This window comes from Watersipora subatra, chromosome 2 (genome assembly GCF_963576615.1).
Source record: "Watersipora subatra chromosome 2, tzWatSuba1.1, whole genome shotgun sequence".
Lineage (NCBI taxonomy): Eukaryota > Metazoa > Bryozoa > Gymnolaemata > Cheilostomatida > Watersiporidae > Watersipora > Watersipora subatra.
In genome coordinates this window covers 32,220,717-32,248,520 of record NC_088709.1, presented here as the reverse complement: position 1 = coordinate 32,248,520, position 27,804 = coordinate 32,220,717, and the positions used below count along the sequence as shown (strand labels likewise).

General features: G+C 36.1%; 2 protein-coding genes across 7 annotated transcripts in view; one reads left to right on the top strand and one right to left on the bottom strand.

Annotated features, from left to right (window-relative positions):
• The window catches only part of LOC137388870 (src kinase-associated phosphoprotein 2-like), a 34,922-nt gene extending 31,434 nt beyond the window's left edge, over positions 1 to 3,488 (top strand). For 3 of the 4 annotated variants that reach the window (XM_068075347.1, XM_068075344.1, XM_068075345.1), the window contains exons 11-13: positions 408 to 455; positions 569 to 641; positions 3,136 to 3,488. In XM_068075347.1, the coding sequence (XP_067931448.1) occupies positions 408 to 455; positions 569 to 641; positions 3,136 to 3,488 (474 nt within the window). The remainder of the gene's footprint in view (positions 1 to 407; positions 456 to 568; positions 642 to 3,135) is intronic. The other variant, XM_068075346.1, reaches the window with a different exon arrangement.
• A 685-nt stretch (positions 3,489 to 4,173) lies between these two features.
• Positions 4,174 to 23,017, bottom strand: LOC137388869 (kelch domain-containing protein 4-like). 3 transcript variants are annotated; one of them, XM_068075343.1, is made up of 11 exons: positions 22,925 to 23,017; positions 18,454 to 18,599; positions 17,642 to 17,816; positions 13,749 to 13,943; positions 12,451 to 12,623; positions 11,947 to 12,056; positions 8,955 to 9,107; positions 7,578 to 7,755; positions 6,286 to 6,399; positions 4,514 to 4,650; positions 4,174 to 4,328 (listed from the first exon to the last, which is right to left on the bottom strand). In XM_068075343.1, the coding sequence occupies exons 2-11, from the start codon at positions 18,584 to 18,586 to the stop codon at positions 4,179 to 4,181; spliced, it is 1,518 nt and encodes a 505-aa protein (XP_067931444.1). In that variant the 5' UTR covers positions 18,587 to 18,599; positions 22,925 to 23,017; the 3' UTR covers positions 4,174 to 4,178. The 3 variants fall into 3 exon arrangements, with proteins under 3 accessions (XP_067931444.1, XP_067931443.1, XP_067931442.1); XM_068075342.1 differs by having other exon boundaries at positions 22,908 to 22,926; XM_068075341.1 differs by lacking the exon at positions 22,925 to 23,017 and adding an exon at positions 21,495 to 21,583.
• Positions 23,018 to 27,804: the final 4,787 nt, after the last annotated feature.

Sequence of the window (27,804 nt, the reverse complement as noted above, 5' to 3'; positions counted from 1 at the left end):
TGTGCCCTGATTGTTACAATCACGCTCTCTGCAATTCGAGACTCAACAAGGTTTGTGGCTGACAAGCTTTTAAAGTCTGTCACAATAATGGCACAGTTGTTGAGTATTTTTACATGATCTACAGTACTATATGCTTGCATAGGCAGCATCTCTTTAACACATCGAGGATATAAAATTCAAAGTTGTGCATATCCAGATGTACTTGTTTTAGCCCAAATTAGCAGAAGCACAGTTCCTTGTAAAGAGAGGAGATTTATGTCACACTTTGTTTACAGTTAGCAACATTCAATTTGAAGAGCTATCCTACAAATTTGTATTGGGGGCACTTGTCTCACTCAGTCTTGACATTTTAGATGTCATAAACATGATTCAATTTATGCTAATCATGCTTTATCTGGTTCTTGTAGGCCGACCAAGAGATGTACGATGAGGCTGGAATCGCAAGCCCCTCTGCAGTAAGTACAGCTACATATATGCGCCCGGCTAAATAGCTTGTTGCCTCAATGCAATAACTTTACTCAGGGAAGTTATCTTCTCTTGTCAGTGTACATGTCTTGCTTTTCATCAGCAGAAAGCTGCACCAGTGCTGGAAGAAATATATGATGAGGCCGGTATTGAAGAGGAGACTTATGATGCCGTTGGTAAGTGTTTCCATTCAATAGCGATGTTGTCACACCTACAACTAGCGGGTTTATTTATTTTCAGCTTTATTTTATAGTATGAACTGCATCTCTGAACAAAAATCTATTTATGAGCATGCACTGTAATTCGTTTAATTCATTCTACAACCTAAAAATCGATATTAGCTTCTTAGGATGCTTCAAGATTCCATACGGACACCCTTAAATAATCTTTAAAATATTGCTAATGACACTGCTTGAATACTGTACCATTGAAAGAAATATAAGAATCATTCATTTAATCACAAATATTTTAATAACCTCCGGGTGAGTCATGGCGTGAATAATATCGGCTGAAAGGAAATCCCAGTGTCACGAGTTTATTGCTGCCGCCAATTCAACACAATTTTACACAAAATTTTCATGATGAAAAATCGTACTCTCATACACAGCCATGCTGGAATTGGGTTGATTATACAAAGTCTTACCACTGACTGGAATTCTTATTATAGCGCTAAAATCATGTCAGGGCAAGTGCTGCCTGAATTCGCTTTCTCTAGTCAGCTTGTCACTGCTTCTTTCATGTTTAACAGCTGCCACAGTTACACTACTTGCGATTTTATCGTATAGTTATTGGTCATTCTTTACATTCCATGTTTGGTGAAACACTGATAAATTAATGTGTGTAGTAGGGTGCAAACAACTACATGTACCATCTCCATGATGGTAGTTCTGTTTTGTTGGTTCGTGATGGTTTGATGGCCTTGTTTTACCGACATGCAGATAGATGCATATCGGGAGAGGTAATATACACTCTCAATTGGTTTACACTGGTAGTATTACAGTCTACAGTGCTGCCTAGTGCCATTTGAAAAATTGGATATCAAACAAATCATTTGCGGCTTTGACAACCTAATCAGATCTTTTTGAATTTTTGATTATCTACAGGCTTGTTGAATAATTAATACTTGGATGCAGACTTGTAGTAAGAAAGACAGTCAATCAGTATTGTCACTTCTTACAAGATCACAACATAGTTTTATTTATTGATGAACACTGCTTCATGATTTTCCACTTTGACTACTATGAGCTAGTAAATCTAGGCTTGAACCAACCTCCAATGGCACCTGTTCCCTCCCACCCCGCCTATTCCCTCCCACCCCGCCTGTTCCCTCCCACCCCGCCTGTTCTCTCCCACTCCGCCTGTTCTCTCCCACCTCACCTGTTCTCTCCCACCTCACCTGTTCTCTCACCCTTTTTTGTAGCAGTAAACACTGCTGACTCTGTTTAAAATAACAGTACAATCTAAAACTCTTTGCTATAATAAGAGCCATGTCCATCTGTTCATCACCATGGTTAGTGGCTAGGAAAAACTATGCATCACACAGGAATTCAACTCTAATATCCTGCTTTGCAGCCAGGTGCGCTACAACTGCACCACTAGACCACCTTGCAGCAACAAAGAGTAATTGCGCTCATACTGTGATTCACATGGCAATCTCTCACGGGCGCACAGGGCTGCCAGCGTAGTTGGTTATAAAAATATGCATCAGTGGTTGCCATCTCTCCAGTATAGTTAGTTGAAGCTAGTAGTAGATGTAGTTCTGTTAGCTTACAATTAAGTCATGATTGACTAGTAGGATTAGCACTGCTAGGGCTTTACCAGCAGCTGATACATCCTTCTGGTAATGACACCCTATGGCAGGTGCTTTCAGGCTCTCACTTTGGTTTAGAAGCATTGACATACTCAATTGTTGCTTGATGGCATCATTGCATGAATATTTCAGAGACTGTTGAGAAGTCGAGAGCATTCCAAAAAAGATTACAATATTGATTTAACAAGGAACTTTAACTCAATTTTTGAATTATTTGTTTAATAAAGATATATTTTTTGGGTTCATGTAAAATACTCATTGCCGAGTTATTAATAATGTCATGACATAATCACTTATCATTCTGGTGGAGCAACCCTACACCATGACACTGGCCCTACGTATCATCGAACCTAACTAAAAGCACATGGTTTATATTCAGTTTTTTCTGGACAAAACTGTTTTCTTTAAGCTTTATTATTCATAGTCAATGCAATGTAGATATCACACACAAATTAAACTTGGTCTCAATTAGCTACTGTAAGAAGATTAGTTAAACAATAAAGCTGTTTGCATAAGTTGGAGTGCTGCCTAATTGTTTTGTCTACTGCAAAGCGTTACAATTCTCTGTAATAATGCTTGTGACATTGTGAAACAATGCAACAGTAAGCACAGACAAATAGTTCTATTAGAAGTATACATAGTATTCCTGCTACTGTTAGTCGGGTTACAATGCAAAATAGGCTGGGCCGCTGGAAGCCCATTATTTTTAAGAATGGTTGTACAAGCCAACGAACATGAAAGATAAGATGCATTATAGTAATGTAATAGAACTAACCAAACCATAGCATGTAATCCACACTTGTAGTCAGCTATTAGATACATGTTATATAATTCTTCCATTCATACATGTCTACTTGTAGAGGAGGAAGCACCCCAACCTGCAAAGGCTTTGCCTAAAATCCCTTCGGGAGGTAGGACTAGACGCGCCATACCTCAGCCACCTTTGCCCGGGGAACCTGCGAACAGACCACTCCCTCCACCTCCGCCAGCTCAGAAGACTGTCACAGCTAGCAGTGAAGACTACGAGAACATGTTCTATGGTCTCTGGGACTGCGAGACTCGCCTCGATCATGAACTCTCCTTCAGCTCTGGTGATATCATTCATATCGTTGATAAAGAGTATGAAAATTCTGGTTGGTGGACTGGCCTTCTCAATGGAAAAATTGGCCTTGTGCCTAAATCATTCTTGACTGCTGCCTATGCTGCTGCCTAGCGGTTTAGCTGGCAACTAGTCGGTGAGCTGCAAATTGTTTTTAAAAAGAACAACTACCGTCTGACAATCCTACAATACATAGTTAGAAACCAAATACCAATTATTTTTATTGATATTTAGCATCGCTCGACAAATAAATCTGTTTTCCTTATATAAATAGTTTGACTGCTGTTTAAATTTGAATTCGCGGGTATGAGAGTCAGATTTGCATATTTCCATGCAAATATGTCTGATGGCACTAAATAAGAAAGTGGCATAGCCCGAGGTGCAAAGTGTTTCAGTAAGTAGTCGAGGCAGTCATACCAAAACCAGTAAGTGATTGACCTACTGAAATGTAGTCTCTCCAGCCTGGTGGGTAATTTGCTAACAAGTGAGATATGCCATTAGACGATGAAATCTGCACATAAGTTACATTATAAAGTAAATGGCCAGTGATGCTGGTCATCTATAACAAAACAAGATTGCTATAAAGACTTGAGAACCAAAGAGACATACATGGTCAATGTGCATCAAGGATAGAAAACCAATATACTATTAAGACCAGCTATAAAATACTGAAAATAGCCACCTTGATATCTAGAACTCCTAAAATGTTGGAGTCCGTCTACGTATATGGCTAAAGCATCGCATCCCTGCAGTCTGAGTCAAATCTTATAATTGTTGCCGCTGTCGCATGACTTGTAACCGAATTCATTCAATATCAGCGTCGCTGTCTTCTTCACTATCGTCTTCACTGCTGTCCGACTCCTCCCAGACCTGCTGGTCATAAGTGCCCTGGCTGAGTTGCCTCCACTCAGTCATAGAACTCGTGTCTAAGCTGTAGAAGTCATCCAATGTTACCTAGCAACAGAGAAACTAGAACTAGCTGTCCATTGGCTGAGAATTGGTCACTGGCTATTACCGGTAAACTTCATAAAGGTTCAAAGGTCATGCTCCATTAAGCGAGCGCTGAGATGCAATATGAAGTACATAAGCGAATTTTCATCTATTTACTACTTATTGAATTTACTACTTGTTCGACCAACCTGTTTCTCATCCGGTTCATACAATCCTCCATATAAATATACTATGTTTTGTTTGTGAGCGAGAATGCAGTTCATCCTAGGCTTAGGTACATAGGCTATTGATGATGAACCAGCTGAGGCCTCAGATTCTCCGCAGTCTAGAAATACACTTTTCTACAGAACAAAGAGCAACCCGACAGTATCTACGTGTAGTAGATAATCACATGGCATATACGGCCAAATTATATCAATTTATATCTGAGGATTTCGCTGGCATCTTCAAAAGACAAACAATATAACAGTATTTATGACTCCGCCATTTTGCCGTCAGTTAATTTACAATTGGAAGCTCCTTTTGGTTTTATGGAAATTCTGCTATGCGATGATGGAAATTACCAGGAGAAAACCCAAGTTCTAGGCCACTGAGCCAGTGGTGTTGGTCCCATTTATTTGGATGCCTTTTAGTAAAAAAAACTAGAACAGACCATGTCTAAGATCTAAAGAAGACGTAGCACTGCAAGCTCACAGATGAGTAGACAACACTGAAGAGCTTTCAATCTAATTTTAAATGTAGCTAAAGAGATTGATCCGAGCTGGTATCAATAAATAGTGGACCATTATCAGTGACCCATTTTATCAGTTGTAAATGTAGCATTCACAACCTGCCAGTGAGGTTTGTTCAACTTTCTCCACACTACCATTTACATGCACCCTTCTACAATCTTACAAGAACACGTTTATCAAAAGACTCGACAATTCTAACACAAACAAACTCATGACTGATAGTTAATAGTGATCATGTCAGGCTACACCCACCAACGAAAAGCGTCGTTTGCTTAGACAAAGCATTGGGGATGCATTGGGAACATGTTGAAGATGCGTTGTTTTATCAACGGATACACTTTTCTCCACCGCTACAGATTAAAACTAACAGCCGTGATAGGCTACAGATTAAAACTAACAGCTGTGATAGGCTACAGATTAAAACTAATAGCTGTGATAGGCTACAGATTAAAACTAACAGCCGTGATAGGCTACAGATTAAAACTAACAGCTGTGATAGGCTACAGATTAAAACTAACAGCTGTGATAGGCTACAGATTAAAACTAACAGCCGTGATAGGCTACAGATTAAAACTAACAGCCGTGATAGGCTACAGATTAAAACTAACAGCCGTGATAGGCTTAAATAGTATATTATAATAATAATAATTTAATATTATTATTAAATAGTTTATTATAATGATCTCGCTTAAATTTTATTCCTTCACAACAAGTTGCCTCCAAGATTAGCTTTTGAACGACCTTGACATCAGAGCTTCATACAAACAACTACAATATTCATACATGTAGATATATATTTATTTTCGTATAGTAATATAGCAATAAAAATACTTATACAAATATTACTGCTGCTACAAAGTTTTAAATATCCGTATTAGATAATATATTCTGATAATTGCACATCCTGATGATACCTAAATAAATGTGCTGGAAATCCAGCAAGGACGACATGTGCTTCACACGAATGAGGGCAATTATCATTGGTCAATCTATTTGTCAACGTGACCGACGCATCGTTTAGTTTCATCAGTGTGTGCAGCCATAGAAAATAACTAGTGTCAACTATGCATTTCGTCGGTGTGTGTGTGGTGTGCGTGTAGTGTGAAGCCAGGCCTTGACACAAGGAAATGTGGCGCGAAGACAGCTCAATAGATTAAAGTGGGTCAACTCAATCCAATTATATTGTGATGACTTCAATGCTGACCTACTAATAAGAGTGACAGTCATACCCATGGTTTGACCGGAAGGCCCTATCCTCAATGTGAATACTCCATCATCATGCACAACTTCTTCTTGTTGGGGCTCTGCAGGAGGCTCATCTGTCTCCATTGCGTCCTCTACCTCTGCGATGAGATAAGTCGTGTTTACAGAAATAAAAAATGATGTCTACAGAGAGATATAAACTAGTGTCTATATAGAAATATAAACTAGTGTCTATAGAGAGATATAAACTAGTGTCTATAGAGAGATATAAACTAGTATCTACAGATATAAACTAGTGTCTATAGAGAGATATAAACTAGTGTCTATAGAGAGATATAAACTAGTGTCTAGTGAGAGATATAAACTAGTGTCTATAGAGAGTTATAAACTAGTATCTACAGATATAAACTAGTGTCTATAGAGAGATATAAACTAGTGTCTATAGAGAGATATAAACTAGTGTCTATAGAGAGATATAAACTAGTGTCTAGTGAGAGATATAAACTAGTGTCTATAGAGAGATATAAACTAGTATCTACAGATATAAACTAGTGTCTATAGAGAGATATAAACTAGTGTCTATAGAGAGATATAAACTAGTGTCTATAGAAAGATATAAACTAGTGTCTATAGAGAGATATAAACTAGTTTCTATAGAAAGATATAAACTAGTACTTATGGAGATATACAATGGCATTTATAGGCAGAGGCTCTAAATCACGGATTACGTGTATGTCACAATTTCCATTTCCATATTATTTCCATTTCCATAACATTTCCTTAGTTCATTTCCATAACATTTCCATAATTCATTTCCATAATTCATTTCCATAATTTATTTCCATAATTCATTTCCATAATTCATTTCCATTTCCATAATTCATTTCCATATTATTTCCATTTCCATAACATTTCCATAATTCATTTCCATAATTATTATTTCCATTTCCATAACATTTCCATAATTCACTTCCATAACATTTCCATAATTTATTTCCATTTCCATAACATTTCCATATTTCTAAAACAAAATTTCCGTATCCATTTCTATAAAATTATGGAAATATTTATGTTTATGAAAATGGATATGGAAAAGTAAACATTTCCATAATATGTTTAGCGATCCCTGCTCTAAATGCCAGCATCCACATAAATGAGCCAGGTTATGCAATTATGCATATCAACAAATCAATTGAGACTCGAAAATCGCAACAGGATTTCTAGCTGCAAGGCACGCAAGGATTGAAACGGGATAACATATCAATAATTTAATTTAGGCATATCAATAATTATTAGTAAACCATGAGATATAACTGACCCTTATGCTGAGCTTCTTTGGTTACTTGAGCCTTAGGTCCATTTAGCTGTAGGAGGTGCCAGCGAGATTTTTCCATATCAAATATATATTGGTCATTATAGAACTGGGACTCCAAGGTTTCTTCGTCGTCTTCAACATCCACGACACCACCGAAGAGCATGACTCTATTGTTGCCCAGCTAGAGATACAACATTTAGCTGTTCTACAGTTTCTGAACCAGTAGTTGGCTGGTCAGAAGGTACTAGATGTATGCAGGGTTGAAAAAAACCACGGTTTTTATGAAAGAACCAGGTTTTTTTGGTTTAAACCGGTTTTAATGGTTTTTATAATTTTACTAAGGTTTTTACAATTTTAAGTCTAATTAACATCACTTACTATAGCTGCATGATTGAGTATTGAACATACATATGTGGAATCATCTGTTAAAGATGGCACTGTGGGAGTTGTTATGGAGAAAGAGAGAGAAAACATATGGAAATTTCAGAATGAGTCACAAATCAAACATGATCGATGAAATACAGAGCAGAAATCTTATCACATTAAGTGAATATTTTATATACAGCTCTATGTATAAGTAGAAACTTTAATCCCAGTGATTAGTCGTGTGGTAGTGTAGAGCAGAGCATAATGCAGATGCATTGCTAGTGTTTTGAGCTGTGGCAGATGACTCAACTTCTATCACCTGAATACTAGCATCACTGTCTTAATTGGTGTTTTCAGCTTGACATTTTGCTACGTGAGCTTTAAGCCTATCTGCGTGACCTCGCGTTACGACAGCACACCTATTACGTTTTGCCTTAAAACCTTTGCCTTTCAAAACTTTTCAAAACACAACAAACTTAATAAACTGAATTATAACAATCCAACTACTTTGGCTTGTGCCCAATAAATAAAATATTAGTTTGCAAACTTGAAGCTTTTGCCCAAAAAGATTTTATTGTTTTAATTTCTAATTATAAGTAATCCTTTCTCACATGAAATTCACTAATTCATTGTTGCGCTAGGATTTCATGTAGTTTCGACTTGAACTCTGCAATCACTTTACTACTGTGTCCTAAATAAACTTCCACAGCTGATGGAGCTTAAAATATTATGTTTTTCACAAAAATAATAAAAAAAACCCATAAAAACTGGTTTTTTTCGGGCTGGTTTAAACCACTCGGTTTAAACCGAGCCAATCCTGGATTTATGTACATAGAGAGAAAGGTCAGAAGGTCCTAGATGAATGTACATAGAGTGAAAGGTGAGAGGGTACTAGAAGAATCTATATAAAGAGGAAGTCAGAGGGTACTAGACGTACATACTGTATAAAGTACAGAAGGAGATAAATGAAAGTGAAAGTAACCAGATGCAGATATGTTGCACATAGGACTATACCGCTACTGAAGCTGCACCAGATCTAGGGCAAGGCTTATCTCCTCCCGGTTTGAGCAGCTGCCATTTCCACTTCAAGGGTGCTGACTCTGGCGACCTCTTGTCTTCAAGGGTGAGAGCATACATGTCTGAGTGCACAATTCCTTTTTCTACTTCCTGAGCAAAAATACAGAACTTGAAACTAACCTTTATTCCATTTGCTAGATAACCTCAAACTAACAATCTTACAATTGAGTGCATACACCTACACTGTACATGACACAGGTCAAAGAGAGGACAACTGACAGATAACACGGTATAATCGTTCACTGCTACTTAGCAAGGAAATGTTTGCATGTCTAGAAAAATTTAAAACAATTTTTTAAGAGGCAAATGTTGTTCTTGTATGACAGACCAGCACCATATTATATATTAATATCATCGTATTAGAACATATCCAGATATTCATATATCGTATCCATATTCCAAAGTCTCTCTTGAGCTGCCAAACATCAACTAGCAAAGCTATTATCCAGATACGAGGTCTGATCCAAAAGTTCCCGGAATGGAGTTGTATACACTTGCATATTTGCATGATGAAAAAATCCATTGCGGCGTTTGCCGGGAAACACCTCCGGAGTGTTGTCACAAATTTCAGGTTGCTATGACAGCGCGTTCTCATGTGAGCCGAGTCAAGGTCTGTCAGGTGCTTATGGCGATTAAAAAAATCCATCATCATGTCTAATCAAAGGGAACAGCGTATTTACATTAAATTTTCTGTGAAACTAAGGAAAACAAGTATATTATGACCTTCGAAAGAAAGTTTTTATCATTCTTTAAAGCTTCCTCAAAATGGTTGCAAGCATGCATCCTGAGCTCCTTCTAGTCATCAGTTAGCAATCGTGACACAAACTTTGCTGCGACTCTTCTCATGTTTAAATCGTCAGTTAAAACCCTTTGAACAGTTCCAAAACTAAGCCCAGTCTCTCCAGATATCTCTCTAATGGTTAAACCACGATCTGCCATGACTAGTGACCTCACACGGTCGATTGACGAGCAAGTTCTTGCCGAGGCTAGTCTGCCAGACCTCGCATCACCTTCAGTGCTGTCTCTACCTTCACAAAAACGTTTATGCCACTCAACTTGTGTTTTCTTTAGAGCAGTATCTCCAAAAGCAATATTTAACATTCAACTGTCTGAGTACTGGTTTTCTCTAATTTCACACAAAATTTAATCCAAATACGATGTTCCCGTCGGTTCGACATGACGATAAATTTGTTAAAAAATCGCCAAAAGCATCTGACAGACCTTGACAAATTGTCGGCTCACGTGAGAACGGGTTGTCATAGCAACCTGAAATTTTGTGACAACACTCCGAAGGTGTTTCCCGGCAAACGCTGCAATGGGTTTTTCCATCGAGCAAATATATGAGTGCATACAACTCCCTTCCGGGAACTTTTGGATCAGACCTCGTATATGATGAATGCAAGGTTATTATAGCCTAGTTTTCAATGTCCCGTATTACACTCAAACACATTGTTTTATCAATTTTTGGATCATGTTTTTGGAGATTAAGCTTGAATAAGCTGTAAGAAGCCCTCCATATATTTGAGAAAAATGTTTATTGACTGCCTTGCAGTCTGGAGATGGTTTGAAGTGATAACTATAACCTCAGAGTGGCTTATATAAACTACATATGTTCCCATGAAGCGGTTAATCAGCAAGTTTACATCGTCGGCAAAATGGCAACACCAAAAATCCAATGCTTCAGGATTACGAAAGATGGAAATGGCACTTGCAAATGATATGCAAAAAACCGCCATGCAATCTATTTGATTTAAACATTTTCCACAATCCAGTCAATCTCATTTCGATTTAAGCAGTCCCGAATTTGTCGCTATGACCTGTGGCAAAGAAATCATCATCTTTCTAACAAAGTGCCCACTTTAATTCGCAACATGCTAGTGTCCATTAACCCTTTGGCTAGGTAAAAGCCCCGCATAAACAACCGAAGATGGTGTAATTTATTTTCGAAAACTCAATAAAATCGGTATTCTATGAACATACATTGATCAAACAGAAATTTATTTCTATTAACAGAATCTTTTGAACATAAACATTCATTGAAATATGTACTACTACAAAAAAAGCTACGGCTTTGTACAATGGTCTATGTATGAAATGCTTAGAAGCATTCCTTTCGGCAGAGTCTAACGCCACAGCGTAGCTAACGCAAGTAGCATCGTCCGAGCTACCAAAACGATCACTTTTCTCTGTATATTCAGTCTTCAGAGGTTAAATCACTTCCATCATCCGAATTATCATCATACTGATCAGACAAAAGATCACGAACGATCGTGGGATCAAAGAAATTATTATTTTTCCATTTTGAACCTCGAGCCGTATGTTGACTGGTTTTCCAACTTCCATTTTTTCACAGGAGTCACGCTTTTTTTAACTTTCAGCACAAAGCTACGCCTCTCAGATAATCGTTTCATATTGTAATTCATCGACCAACATCTTGTCGATACTATATAAGATTTACTAGCATTTATATTCTTTGTTTATTGCTAATAGGCGACAGCTTTATAAGCGTCTACCGAAAACAACGGAAAAGCCGTTTCTTCGCGGAACCTATAAATGACACTTCGGTCATTTCCCAAGCCAAAGGGTTAAAACACTTGTCACTCAGTAACTCAGCGTGTGCACAACTCTAAATTCACATCATCCGTACAATAGAAACATAGTCATTAAGAGTAACAGATTGGTAACTAATTGATTTGATTAGCGTTAAAAGCAATGACTAGTACAAACTGTGGAATGTCTGTATAGGTTATCCTAGCCTGAGAACCACCTGTTTGGAAAAAACAGACTGAGAGTCTTATCAACTATCATAACCTGGGGACCAATAGTAATGACTGCCATAACACCGTAACTAATTGTATCAAGAACCAAAATGTAGATACCTTTTGCATAGAAATAAGAAATGTGCTATTTATAGTGTATGTTGAACAACCTTTTTAACTTGTTCCTTGCTGTAGCCAGCCCACATTACAATTCTTGCTGAATCTGGATGTGACCAGAGGTGACAGGCAGACCGCGGTAGAGGAGAAATACCAGATGGCTCTGTAATGTTAATCAAAATGACTGTCATCAAATATGCGGAAAGTTGTCTCCTACCACGTCCCTATAGTAGTATTTAGTTCTAAAGAAATATCCAAAGACTAGCTAGCAATAGAGAGTGGGAATTGCACTAAAACTTTGGAACAGCATAGACTGAGGCCTTGAATCCTAAAACGACTCTCCTACTTTTACCAACTTGGCTATCTAAATGTTTCTCCTGAAGGTTCATGTTCTATAGAGCCAAACATGGATGTGCAAAGCAAAAAGGAAAAGAAAACTCCAAACATATTTAGTAGGTTTCTAATTAATCCACCACAATTGCCATAATGTTGAAAAAAGTGATCAGAATAAATAGATCTCTTGACAGAACTTTGAAAATACATGAACAGCGTCCAACCTATTTTGGTCCATATTCTAGTTTCCAAGTTAAAGATGTGCACATCGTTGTAGTATTTGTATTCTCTGAGGTTATCATGGAAGCCACCAAACACGATGAGAGATTTTCGAAACGCGACCATCCTGTGCCCACTGCGAGCTGATGGCCCTCCTTTCACCTGTACATGCTCCCACCTAAGTACCGATCAAAGAGAAGACTGTCAACAATGACACTATCACAATAACTTTCAGACTTGCATGCTTTGGAGTCGTAACCCAAAAAACAAATTAATGAAGTTCATTGCACTTCACTTTGAAAAGTGCAATGAACTTACAACACAGTTACCAAAACCATTAGCTAATGCCAAAACTCAGATATGAAACATGAGTAATTGACCATTCGTACAAGTGTACTTCTAACCTATTAATCTATTATAATGTTTTAAAAAGAAGTTGACCACCATTGGGAAAAAATTTAACAGGGATAACAGTTGATACAAGATTCTAAATAAGAACGTCCTTTGTAAAGAACTGCTAACTCTTAAATAAATAAATCAGCGTGCTAAAACTAATACCGTCAAATCTCGACACACGACGTTTACTTCTTACGCTTCATTTGTTAAAACTGGACCATATGTTGGAGCTAATAAAAATTTTGTTCCACAGCTCAAAAACTTGTGATGACAAATACTTCACACAGCTTTGCCATAACTGAATCACAAAAAACCAGTAAAGATAAAATAATTATTAACACATGTAAATTAACTATCCATATGCAAAAACTTAAAGGAGGGTTCGTTGTTACTTCACCTGACGGAAACATAAAAAGGTAGAAGAGGTAGAGTGATAGATAAATGCAGAGTGTTTATTTCAACTAAGACTGAGTAAAATTTAAATCAACCTAATAAGTTTTCTATTACTATCCTACAAGTTATTTTAAACTTTTTTTAAAATTTTAAACTTTTTTTACTTTCATTTACAAAACTATAAGATTTATAGAAACTTCAAACATCCTACGTTGAACCTTACTTTGGATAATGAATAAAGTTATTTGTTATTTTTATTGTCCTACTAGTTATTTTAAACTTTTACAACTTTTCTTTACTTTTATTTACAAAACTTATACAAAGGCTTATAGAAACTTTATACATTTTATGTTGAAACTTACTGTGGATAGGGAAAAAAATATTTTGGTAAATTTTACAATCATATGTTGAGCCTTCAAATTATCAGCAAATCACGGGCTGGTAAGCACCTGTCGGTAACATAATAATGGCGGGGCATCACAGGGTGCAGCAAGGCAAAGCTTGCCAGTATTACCTACAATCCCTGACATGGAAGACCCAAAGGTCTTTGTAGTGGTAGAACTGGGACTGAGTGGGACTGGCAAACTCGCCGCCAAAAACCCACATCTGTCCGCCGCCCTGAGGAAGCATGACAGCCTGATGGGAACATCTGGGAGGAGGTGTGTTCGGGGAGGTTATCTGGCTCCATTCCTGCTTCTTCATGTTGTACCTACATCAGCATGTCAATTGAAAACTCATACGACAAAATAATGAATAGTTGATCAAACAGCATAAAGGTAAATGCTAGCAACATTTGAAATACAGTCCAACTCTACATACCACGTTGATTCATTCAGGATCCACGTTCAATGGCATAAAAATAGTATGTTAGAGTAAGTATTCCTATGAACCATAGTAAGTGGCAGTGATCTATATATATAAATTTCAAACTTCGTCATCTGTCTGTCCTTCAGTATGTCCAGCTACAGCTATTAAAATCTTGGAATTAAAATTGACCAGTATTGACCGGTGAATTCAGCTATGTTTACCCGTTACATTGCAGAGCATACTCAACCTTAAGGAAGGATATTAAAATAAATAACCAAAGTTACTTTTCATGTATAGATCAACAAATCTATATATGTTTTTCCGTTTGTTGTCTGTCATTCTTCGGTATGTCCAGCTACAGCTATTAAAATCTGGGCATTAAAATTTCGCTGGACTTGAACTCATGAAGATTGCAACTGCAGGTTTGCGATCCAATTTTTAACCATGAGCCTACGGAAGCTCTTACAATTCATAACTCTTACTATATACTCTGTACACCTTTTTTTTCGATTGCACACGCTAAATGACGTATATATTGAAATTCTATTAACTCAATGAAACGCGATGCTTTTTCATGTTTTCGTGAACTCATATTTCCGGTTTTTTGTAAGGTTCAATTGCTACATCGCGGTCAAGGCTTTTCATGCAGACAATAGTATGATCTCAAGTAGGAATAGCCTCTACATTCTCTCTCCATTCAGTCAGACAAAGACAGTCCGATATATCAATTTTACGCTTGTACCAGTATCGAGAGGTACCAGTATTGTAGGATTCAAAGTTTTGATTCAAAGCAAACGGCACTCTACTAAATATTGAAGGTAAATCACACTGCTTTGAAACAAATGCATCATAAAAATCTATATAAAGACAAAATGTAGAAAATTAAATTATACATAAAAACTATATTTAATTGAATAATAATAATAGAAGTTATGATTTCCCTTAACCGAGGAGACAGAAGTTACAAAGTGGCCTGGAAATGCGTAGGTTTGGGAGTAGAGGTGTTTAGACAGATACAAGGCCTAACTTACTTTACATGTATAATTAATGTTATTTATATATTATTTGAGCATTTGTACTTTTCACCTCTTTTTCACATTAACTTGCAAAATTGCAGTTTCAGGAACATTTCAGAGATGTTTCATAGAAATTACTTTGAGTGTAAAATTAAATACTAATGTTTTAGTATTTAATATTTAGAGTATTTTAGAGTATTTATTTATATATTATATACTTTAATAGATATTATTAATTAATTTAAATTTAATTTTATATATATTTTAATATTTTAGAGTATTTATACTCTAATTTTACATCGTAATTCGTGAACTTTACATGTTGAAATAGATTGTCAGTAGATGTTTGACCAAATGTTTAACCTTTCAAAACAAACCAAAAACAATGTTATGACAACTTACATAGCATAAAACCTTTATTTGAACGCAACTTCTAATGGAACACCACTACAGGACAAGTGTTGAAAAATACAGAGCAACCCTTTAATTGAACGCTACCTCCATTTGATCACCACTTTGACATTCTTTTAAGGTTGACTTGCAACAAAATTCACATTACAGTTATTTGGTATCAAAAGATTCACCATGTCTTACTCTGCTGTGTTGTAGGTGCAAAATATGCGGAAATGTGTCTGTGCTTGTAATATATCGATTACAAGCTTTTCAAAAACGAACAGCTAATCGCAGCCATCACGAAAACGCCATAGATTGGAATCTCTCTCCAAAACGGCTCAAATGGGACGTAGTTGAACACGATGGCTTCTGTTTACACTTTCATGCAACCTCATTCGTAGAAATATTTTCACAAATATACTTAACACATTAAATAAAACCATGTCTATTGTCATTACGCGTCTATTTTATTATCATCGTAATGCTGTCATTTTGAGCACTGATATCTCAAAACCTACTGTAAAAATTCGTTTAATTTGTTAACCTTAGCTCGAAGGAGTGCATATCATCCTGTGATAAACATGACGAGCCTGTTGGTCACCTGTGATAGTAAAAAAATGCTGTAGAACTTGTTTTGTTTGTGCTGTTTGCAGGAACTATGGGTCACATGATCAGATGAAGACTAGATGATTATACCAAGCCGAAAAAAACTGTAAAGTAGCGAGCATCTATATTTGATACGAGCTTATTGGTAGAACCCGAAGTGTTGGTCACAAACTAGTGCTACGAGACGTTTTATATCAAGCCTTTTATTGGCCTTTCATTTCACATGATAACATCACGTGTCAAAATAACTACAATGTTTGAGAACGTCATCAAAATAAAGAGCTTCCAAACTATGGCGTTTTCGTGATGGCTGCAATTTACTGTTCGTTTTTTAGCTTTAAAGAGCTTTTAATCACATTTCCACATATCTTGCACCTACAACACAACAGAGTAAGACATGGTGAGCCTTTTGATAACAAATAACTGCAATGTGAATTTTTTGCAAGTAAACCTTTAAGTTTTACAAACCCATAATAGCAAGTGGTCCATAAAAAGTGTCTACAAAACAGTACTAATAATGACTGTTATTTCAATAACAATTAATTCTTTCGATGTTGATGTAGTGGTTGCCATGGATTTAATGACGGTATACCTGAGAAGATTGATCGACACAATCATCAAAACTACACCCTGACTTGAAATCACTAGGGTCTAACCCCGATCTATTGTCTTCCGAATCGTCCATAATGTGGTTTACAACCTGACATGAAGACTTTGAAGTGTTTTGATGAGCGATGAGAACACTTTTGAGGAACACCATACAACTTAATAACATTCATTGTTATGACATATCGAAATCCATTTTTTAACTCAAAGTTTTCCTTTTTTTTTAAACTTTGAAAGCGACACTATCGAGATGATCAATAAATGCATCCGGCTAATAATTTTCGCCCGAGATTAATCTTCCCATAATTCTGACCAGCTAGCCAAAAAATACAGCGCTAGTCTCTATCTGAACGTCACCTCTAATAAAATGCCACTAAAATAAAAGGGTAGAAAAAGACAACAACATGACGTTCAAATAGGTTTTACAGTAATTCTATGTTTTTGGCATAGCTACTTGTATGACTGCAGTAAATAGTATTTCGAACTTTTAATTAATAACACCTAGACTATAAGACACGCTAATAATATGCCCCTAGCAATAGCAAACCTGATTTTAAAATTTTACATGAAACCATTATTTCAAGTTTGTATAGATGAGTCAACCCTATAATAGTTCAGGCTAAGATATTGTATGTATTATACTTATATTACAGCAAACACTCAAAGAAATAAGCCTGCTTGATGACTTGCAAAACAAGTGGTTGTCAAGGAAATTCTTTCAACTCGCAGAAACGGGTGGTTGTAAGGGAAAGCTTTGTGACATATGGAAACAGGTGGTTGTAAAGGTCCTGTAACTTACAGAAACAGGTGGTTGTAAGGGAAAGCTTAGTGACATGGAAACAGGTGGTTGTAAAGGTCCTGTAACTTACAGAAACAGGTGGTTGTAAGGGAAAGCTTTGTGACATATGGAAACAGGTGGTTGTATGGGAAAGCATTGCGACATTTGGAAACAGGTGGTTGTAAAGGTCCTGTAACTTACAGAAACAGGTGGTTGTAAAGGAAGGTCTTGTTACCAGAGCAATATTCACCACCGAACATGAACAGTTCAGGTCTCTCAGGATGAGCGCAGAGTGTCATGTTACTCCTCGGAGATGGCTGACTACACCTACATACTGTCACCTCTATTCTTCTCTCATCTTCCTTAGTAAGTTCAGCTATAAATTACCATACAGCGTACAGAAGAACCAAAAGTATTCATCTATGCTTGAAAAAAGTTGAATTAATAAAATTATTAAAACTGCAAAATCAAGGCAATATGAAAGCAAAAAAGGCTTCATATTTAATAATTGGCAAACTCCCAAGGCCAGGACGGAAAACTTTCTGCATCGATTATTCATATTTAGAGCTTTCACTTTCGCTACAGTGTATCCTTGGCAGCTTTCACTTTCGTTACAGTGCATCTTTGGCAGCTTTTAATATTCACTTAATTACCTCATACAATGCATCAAGTGTTACCATTGTGTTTGAAAGAGTAGGAATGGCAGTATGAATGACAGAATGACAATATACGCTATGCAGTTCCCTACCTTAAAAGAACGAAAACATATTTTCCACCATATTATATTGTCTTAGGTGCTTATTAGAGGATAAGAACGAATCCGTATGCATTTAATTATTTTATATAAAAAATATTGCTTTGAGATAAGAGAGAATACAAGACATACGAGAGACATACAATAGAGACATACGAGCTCAGTCCCGGAACGCATTAAGCTCGTATGTCGAGATATGACTCTACAATACAGGTATTTGCTAACAGTACATCTAATGAATACATTAGTCATCTGTTACCGAGAATGGACTCAATATCATCCTCTCCTCGTGCAGCTAAATCTTTCTTCTCTTTTTTGCTTAACTTTTTATCAGTTTTGCTAGCAGTCTTCTCAGCACCATGCCCTTTCTTCTTGTCTTTCTTCTTACCCATGGTTACGTCACCCCTAATAAGCATTACTATTTTGAGAATTTCGTAAGTATTATGTACAAAATTTTTGCTACTAGTTTAGCATAGTTAGCTAGCCAAACATAGCTAGTCAAGTTTGGCTAGCTAACTGAACTCACTGTATGTGACAGAAGATTTTTAAAGATATACTTTTTCAATCCATAAAATCAAAACACAGTAACCCAAATTTTGCTGAAGTAGCTATAACCTCTATAGTACACATAGCGTAAAGAATTTATGAAAAGGTTGTTGCTTCGTACTACATGAAAATCCACACAGATGTAAAACTTTGGGTCAGTGCAAGTTCTCACTTTAAATTTGAATAATGAGAATCCTATAGTTAGCCCAAAAATATTGTTTTCTCTCTTGCCCGACTCGCAAGAGAAAAGATGTATAGGGTTATTTCTATTATATATACCAGTACCCTGACAGCCAAGTGCTCCGCAAGAGATTTTGAGGTATGTCAACCAAGCATAGAAAATAAGTAATTGCACAAGTACTCAGAAATTCTAAAAGGCAGCCAATTGGTGCAAATGATAGAGGGTCAGTTCGCCAATCCGCGTGTCACGAGTTGGAGTCTTGTTGAAAGCAATCTCTTTTCAACCACTAACCTGACGACAGATAGACAAATAGACAGAAAGATACCGCTCTTATTATAGTAGAGATTTATTTTTGTCTTACTTTATTTGAGACACATTATTTTTATGATTGTTTGCAGCGTAGACCTTGTAGTCTAAAAATAAGTTTAAAAAATAATTTATATTGACATTGAAGCATTCAGTTAAATTATTGTTAAATTACTGTAATGATGGACTTTAAATTAAGCAAAAAGTGATAAGAAAAAAGAGAAAAGTTGTTGATACACACCAATAACACCATAGTTACTGTACAGTCATTAAATAAAAAAATTAAGTCTAGTTCTTCTTTGTCGAAGTGCGAAAGGGAAAACTTTAGAATGAATCATACGATTTACATGTATTTTACTGCTCGTGTACCACCAATTCCCGGTAATGTAAACGTTCCTAGAACATATTATTCACATTGTAGAGGAGCGTCTATCGTATTGAGAATTATAATTTGTACTAGTTTTGTCATGTGCACAAACTAGTCTCAAAGCCAAACATTGTAAATAACAGGACTACAATTAGAAAAATTACGCTTTTCTCACGAACAATTTCGTGTTGGTTGTTATAGGATTGAAAGTTGCAAAATCTGGTTATATTGCCACAGAAGAAAAATGTTATCTTTAAAAATGTTTGGTATGTTTTGATCAAAATATACCATGAAACCTCTAACTTAACGCCACCTTTATCTGAAGGCCGCCTTTATTTGAATGCCACTTCCATTCGACCACCACTATAAGAGAAGGGTTGAAAAATAGAAAGCCACTCTTTAATTGAACGCCAGCCCCATTTGACCACCACTTTGACATTCTTTGATCCTTACAAATCAATAACAGCAAGTGATCAATAGAAAAGTGTCCACAAAGTCATCAATAACAATAAATCAGCAACAATTCTCTCGTTGTTTCTGCGTATATCGAAGTCTGTTTTGCAACTCCGAAGCTTTCCTTTTTTTCCGTTAAAACTTAGAAAGCAACACCATAAAAATACAAAATTAATAACTGTATCGGGTCAATAGTAGTTCCTTGTTTAACACGGTTTTGTTACTTTGAGGTAAAAAAAAACAGTAAAAAATGTAAAAAACTGTTCACATTCACGATGGTTTATGAACAAATAGCTTTAGGTTAAAGTTGCATTTAGTGCCTGTGCGGCTAAAAGCTTATCATTTGTGCGAAATACAATATGTGAAAGTTTTGCTCGGCTGAAAATAATGTTAAGACGTTAATATCGACTAGTTCTGCAGTGCAGAAGAGTTGAGATCTGAAGACATTGCGGAAGGTATTCAACAGTCAGAAAATATTCATTCCATCGAAAGCAACAATCAGAACGCAACTGGCCGAGCAAATGACGCAAATATTGTTTCAAAAATGTAAATTTTTGTTCCTGCATGTATTATAAATATGGTTTGTCTATGTCACTTGTGCTTGAATATACATTTGTAGCACTTCATAGATTATTATTATACAAGTTATAAATTTGCAGATTTATAGCATATTATTTGGGAGTATCCTTCCGGTTATCTCAACACGGCTTGCAATAGATCGACGCTCATAACTCGTCTTCTATTGCGCATTGAAAGCCATTTTGGCTGCAAATGTAGCAAACATATCAATGAGAGCAATGAGCTTTCACGCAGCATTGTTAAAAATAATTATAAAATAAAAATATGCCTTAAAATTGAGAATGAAATAAAAAATATAAAGCTCCAACAATTTCGAAGCCAGACACAGGCTAGAATATCATTGCAGATTAATTTCAAGCGATAGATATTAACTGGTAGAGGTATTTCTCGGCTCCCGATGCATATTTATTTAGAGATCTTTGACAAGTTAGAGGTAAGTTAAATATCTTCAAGCAGTGATGTAAATCCAGAGTTTGCTAATGCATAACTTAAAGCTACTGTTACTCAATAAGGATCTCTCCAAATCTTCGTGAAATGTAGAGAAATGATTTGTTGTCGGTAAGACATATTTAATTACTGAAATAGTAGTTTTTGGTGATGTAAAGATACAGTAGTTTCAGTAATTTATTACTGATAGTTTGCACATTTTATTATTATTAGTTTTCACATTGATACCAACATTAATGTTTCCACCCTTGTAAAGCTACTGGTCAGCACTGTAATGGTATGGTAGCAGCTAACCGACCTTGCATCCCATCTGAGCCAACTCTCGGCTCAAACCGCCATACTAATGACTAAATATCTCGGAAAAAGGCGGAGCTAATAGCATATAAGGAGACTCGCATGAGAGAGAAGAGCATATTTGCACCTTGAAATGCATGTATGTGTGTATGACTGCAATCTATCTTTATATGCAAACATACATGTATCTATCTTGAACACAGCTTTTTGTTGATCGAGATTTGATGAGATTCATCTTAAAGTGAAGGATTCTTTCCGATTTCCTTCACAATATTGATGACATAAAAACAGCCAAAGCAATCATTTTGCCAAAATTTTTAGAACTGATTTTCTATCAACAAATGTCTGAAGTTTTTTTCCAATGTTTTGTTCAGCTATAAATGAAGTTTGTTGCAAGTTATTCACTATAATTCATACCTGAGTTTGTTGGCAATTCACTTTTAACAACTAATGGGAGTGCATGTTTACCCTTATGTTGTAAAAAAAATAAAATGTACACCCACACATATGACGATAAATTCAATTTTGTTCCAAAATACTCAAGCAATGTTTGGATATATTTTCGCTGTTAAACTATAAAAGCTGGAATTTTATAGAAATTTGAGGCAAGGCTTGGGAACTCATAGAAATGGACTGAAAAATCTTAGCAGTTGTTTTCAAAAAGTACCGGATTTGAAAAAGAAGACATAAGGCCATCTACTAATGCAAGCTCATAAGATTGCCTAAATAGGCTCCTTTCACAATGCAAGAGCGTATATCTGCTGTGAATGCCTGGAAAGTTATCCAGAAGCTAATATATAAGCTCTGTGGTCCCAAAATTAAAGCTAACTTTTGGTACATTTGGTAGGATTATTATAGTGTCAGCCTAGTAATCTTTCGTCAGCTTCAAAAAAGAAATACTCTGTGTTTTTTGGCAATAACGTTTTATAAACTTTGCATATATAATACAATAAAAATGGAAGCAACATGAAATTTGACCTATTTATCCAATATTTCAAGCCTATTTATAGATAACATCACATCAATCGGTAACACGTTAAAATGAATAAAACAAATGGAAATTTAGCACGTTGAATTAATGAGTAGCCCCGAATGCAAAAAGTAATCATTCTCTTTTATTTTTTTCCTTGTTTTATTAGTTATGGAACATTGCCTAACGATCTTTTCCGTCATAAACTCTTCAAACTACTATGCATTTGGTCATTTCATCGCTAGAGAGAGAACTCAGTCATTAATAGCCAGTCTAAGATAATTTTCATTTTGGCAATAAATTATTTACAGTCAAGCTGATCAATTAGACATCAGGAAAAATATATCCTTTTAACTTATTTTGTCAGCTTTCACATTAGAAATTTGCATTTAATATTTGCGTAAAAACGTTAAGGTCCAGACGTCGTGGAGCTCTTCATTGTGTTGGCTAAAATAGTAAAGCTATGGTTAACAATGGTTATGATATTCGATTCTTGTATGCTCATACGATAAAACGGAATCTTAAAAGCTAGCTGAAAACAGTAGCTTCAAACTTGCAAAACAAACTAACAGTGCTATAATATGTACCGTTAGTGTAATCACCATCAACAACAATACAACGCAAGTTTATCAGCTGAAAGGGTACCGACAAATGTAAACACGCGTGGAGGAGGTTGTTCTTTGACCGGAAATGGTTTTTAAAATCTTATAGCCCAGCGCGGTGTCGCGGAGGCTACCACTACACAGTGTCGTATAAGGACTAGCCTTTCTTGACAACCTGTTGTTTTTGCGGAGTTGTCCCCCGTTGAGCAGGGCGGGTGTCGTTTGCCCGGTGTTGTTTTGCTCGCCCTGCTCGCCGGGGGACAACTCCGCAAAAAACACAGTTTGTCAAGACAGGCGATATAGGGACCTTTACGACACTGCCACTACACAGTGCCGTCCTCAATACGGTACTGTTACATGTATATCCGTAAATATAGTATTTGATCGTATCTTTCATTTCATAGGTATCTAGCAATCATGCCTATGAGACTGTGTGCTATGAGAGGTCATGCTTACAAATTATTTTGCTTATATAAGTTATTTTTGCTCACAGAAGATCACGCCTACAAGCTGAGAGATTATGCTTACCATTGAGGACAGGGCTGGGCAAAGTGCAGCTTTTTGCAAATTTCGTTGCGGCTATTTTAACTCTGTGAAAATTCAAATTCTTTCAATGTATATAAAAATATCCTTCTAATATACTGTACAAAGCTACATGCATTGCGACAAATTAGGCTTATTTAAAAGTGCACTATTACTGCATTATACATGTATATAGCCTACACATGCATCATGAGTCATAATAAGGCCTTTCAATCCTGGAGTGGGGAAAGGAGTGAGAGTCTATTTTGGGGGCAATGAAAACGCGAAGATTTGATAAGCGGGGTAAATTTTCATAACGTATAGAACACCACAGCGAAAAATATTATTACACCATATGGCTACTTGAAGATTGGGGCAAAAAAAACAGGTTTGCTTGGGTAAAATGGGCAATTGCGTGACACAGGGAGGGGGGTGAAATGCGTGAGGCATGGGGCAATTGCGTGTTTCTCACGCCCAATGCATGGGAGCTGGCAGGCCTGGTCATAATTCATGGCATCATGCACATGTAGCTTTTCCGATGTAATAACGCCAGTTGTTGACCTAATGATCACAAAATTAGAATGCTCTGGAAATTTCATCAGGAATTACATGTAGTTTTATCATGATTTCATAATGCTGGCTTATATAAGATGCTGTCTCTTAGTTGAACATGTCATTTGCAATTAAGCCAATTAATGCAGAGGGAGTAGCAATGGCAATGGCAACGTCAACGAACCATTTCCAGAGTTACAATGAGAGCCTCACAAAGTAAATGAAATAGAAAGGAATCTACAAGAGAATTCCAAGATGAGTGGACCCTGTAATAGGTGTCCATCTTTAACAAGAAGACGAACATCAAAAGACGTCATGAGACGAAGCACAGAGAGTTTACTACTGCATTTTTACTTGGATCTGTAGCTAGACATCAAAAGTTAGATAAACTTCAGAAATCACTAAGTTTTTCAGAAAATATGCTAGCTTCTTTCACAACTGATGATAAACGCGCTACAGAAGCTTCTCTACGAGTCTCAAAGATTCCAGCAAAAGCAATGCTGCCCTATTCTCATGCTGAGATTGTAAATAATGCATGGTTGAGGCTATGAAAACACTTTTTCCAGATAAGCGTAATGTTATTGGTAAAGTCAAGGCAATAGGCTACCACTTTTTAGGAAAATTGCTACTGGTAGAATTGAAAGCATTAATGATTATCTCAGTATGACTTTGCTAAACCATATAGACCAGGCAGATTACTTTTCACAGCTATCGATGAATCTACTGATATAATGGATGTAGCTCAATTAGCAGTTTCTGTAAGGTATGTAGGCTACTGCGTGTACACTAACAACTGGTAATATCATTTTTACCACGTCGTTGCAAGCTGAAATCATACAAGTGCATGTTAAGAGACAGTAAAGAGAGAACATAACTCCAAATAGAAAAAATGTACCAATTTTATAATATTTGTTTCAAAATTACTAACCCACACATCTATACTATATGCTTCTTTATAAAGCATCAGTATGTTTCTTTATAAAGCATAGTATTATGCTTTATTCCTATACCCTGTGTTAAATATTCTTTGATGGTGAAAAAATGTAGGAGGAGCTTCCTTCTTTAGTTGGATTAGAAGGAGAAACCACTGGCCAGGCTATCTATGATGAACTCGTTAAAGGACTTGATAATATGAAGATATCTCTCCACTTGTGGAGAGGTATCTTCATATTACTTCAGATACTCTCTAACATTAGATGGATAAGTAAGGAAAATGTTTTGTCGAGGTTGTGAAGCATTCGTCAGGAACTGACCCCACTTTTAAATACATGAACAAGCCTGAATGCAAGACAGTTTCAAGAGATGATGAGCTTTTCTAAAGATATGAGTAACCTTGTCATCCTTGTTGACATCTGTGGCCATTTGAATGATCTGAACCTCAAGCTTCAAGGGAAGAACAAGACTATCATTGATACACAACCAGCTGTTTAAGCCGTCTCCATAAGTTGGGATTGTTTCTAGTGGATGTGTAAGGTGATGGGCTTCACTTTCTTACTCTAGAAGCATTTTTAGATGAGAATGAAGAACAGGCCTCTAGTACAGCTGATTACACTCACTTTATAGACAAGCTTCAATAAAAGTTTAACAATCGATTTAGTCAGCTTCAATCTTTGAAATACATCATACAACTCATACCGGTAAAAGCCCCTCAGAAGGCAAAGCCTAATGGAGAGTGGGTTACTCAGTTGCCATTGAAGAGTGTTAATGCCTCATCTCTGCAACTAGAGTTGCGTAACCTCAAAGGTACAGATATAGATAAAATTGAGGAAGGCTTCTACTTGCAAGCTTCAACAAAGGCTGAATATCCACAGCTTGCTCAAATAGGAGGATGGTTGTACACTGTGTTTTCTGCCACATATATACGTGAATCGGCATTTTCATACATGAATAATATCAAGAGCAAGTTGAGATCCACTTTGACCCAAGATCATTTGTGTCAGCTCCTGAGAATAGCATGCTGCAGTAAAGAGCCAGATTACCAAGAAACAATGAGCAGCCATAAACAATTCCATGTATCTCACTAACCTTTAAGTTAGACAAAGCTCTTTAGGCTTACTTCAGCATTATTCAATGCTATTTTAAAAGTATTGTAATAAATAAATTTAATTACAATACAACTACCAAGCTTGTATTATCAGTATGAAATGTTATACTGTAATACACATATTATGCAGTGCCCAAAAACCTTGCAACTTTGAAATTTGGCTCTTTGAGAAAAAACTTTGCCCACCCCTGATCTAAAATATTACACCTGCATTTTGTGGCGTATAAAATAAGGAATGACAGGTTGAATGTATGTTTTGTATGTGTGTGTAGATTTAATATTTATTGTATATGTAAATAAAGCATCTTTAGATCAGATCCTGTTATCTCTTCTATGCGAAAAATACATCAATAAGTAATGTGCAATACAGCTACAAAGTATATAAATACATGCATGGTATGTGTATAAGTATGTATACAGTATATATATACATATATAGTATACAGCATATATAGTGTATATATGCTATAGCTATTCATAAATATGTATACGCACAGGCACACATATACAAGCACACTCACACACACGCTTTTAACTAAGAAATAAAACATATCAATACTTATATCAATACAGTATCAATACATATCATATCAATATTTGTAACGCCAAAATTATTAAATTGCATTACATGCGCATTTAATGATGAGCATGCAGAGCAATGTTATGAATGTAATTAATGTTTTTAATCTTCATTTTTATAGTAATTAAACAAAATATATAAATTTGCCTTGAGTAGATGATTGGGGATCAAAGTAATTTTAACAGCTGTTCTTTGCAACAAAGCAAAAGCTGTTTTTTGCAGCTAAAAACCATATTTTGATGGTTTTAACTGAAAACATACTTTGCAGTTAAACCCACTTTGCCGACCGGAAAGTTCCGAGATCCAAACCTTTGCGATGGCGATTTTTTCTTCCTAAATTTTAATCTTTAAATTTGGACTGGCGCCAAACACTGAGATTTATATATATATAGATTACCCTACATGAGGATATTATTTGCTGGATTTAATACTTTGTGAATTTGCAGATTTTCTCAAATGGTTAAAATTAGCAAATAATTTGAGCTGTCGGCTTTTTAAAAAAAAGAGAGACTAATTACTATATAAATATAAAACGAGTTGCCAGGTGAAGTCAGTAAACATAGCTGAATTACAAACATTTTTGTATTCATTGCTAAGGGCTAGACTTGTGACCATTGTCAATGCATCACAAATCTTCACCAATTTATTCAAGGTTGTCACAATTTCTTCAGAAGTCAGTGTGGCATCGTCTTCCTAAAAGTTACTCTCAGTTTTTCATTCTGAAATCACTTCTAACAACCTCCAATACTGATGTTGTTGACATTGACAATGATGATTTTAATTTAGACATTTTGGTACGTATATGATTTGATTGGCAGGTACATTTTTATATATACAGTGGTGTGAAAAATAAACGGACTGCCCTAGATATGTTGTAGTAGCTGCCAGCCAATGTGTTCAAATTTAACTTTTTATATATCAAAATGAAGCTAAGAGTCTCCTCTATTCAGATATGCTATGAAAAACTTATTTGAGGTAGTTTAACACTTAAAATTCAAGCTTGGGCAGCTTAGTAGCACAAATACTGAAAATCAGAATAGTTTTGCCAACTAGCGTACTAACATTGCTACAGTTTTAACTTATTCATTTTGATATAAATTGCTGTGAACAAACTCTGCATAAGTTGGTGGCCCTGAAAAAGGCTGTTTGGGTTGGTTTGGGATGCTG

Excerpts from the sequence above, each read along its gene's own strand:
- LOC137388869 (XM_068075341.1), bottom strand. The coding sequence starts at position 21,547 with ATGTTTGCATATAAAGATAGATTGCAGTCATACACACATACATGCATT. Across the intron at positions 12,624-13,748 it reads TTCCATGTCAGGGATTGTAG|GTGGGAGCATGTACAGGTGA; the intron begins GTAATACTGGCA and ends ATCGGTACTTAG. Across the intron at positions 12,057-12,450 it reads TAGAATATGGACCAAAATAG|AGCCATCTGGTATTTCTCCT; the intron begins GTTGGACGCTGT and ends TTAACATTACAG.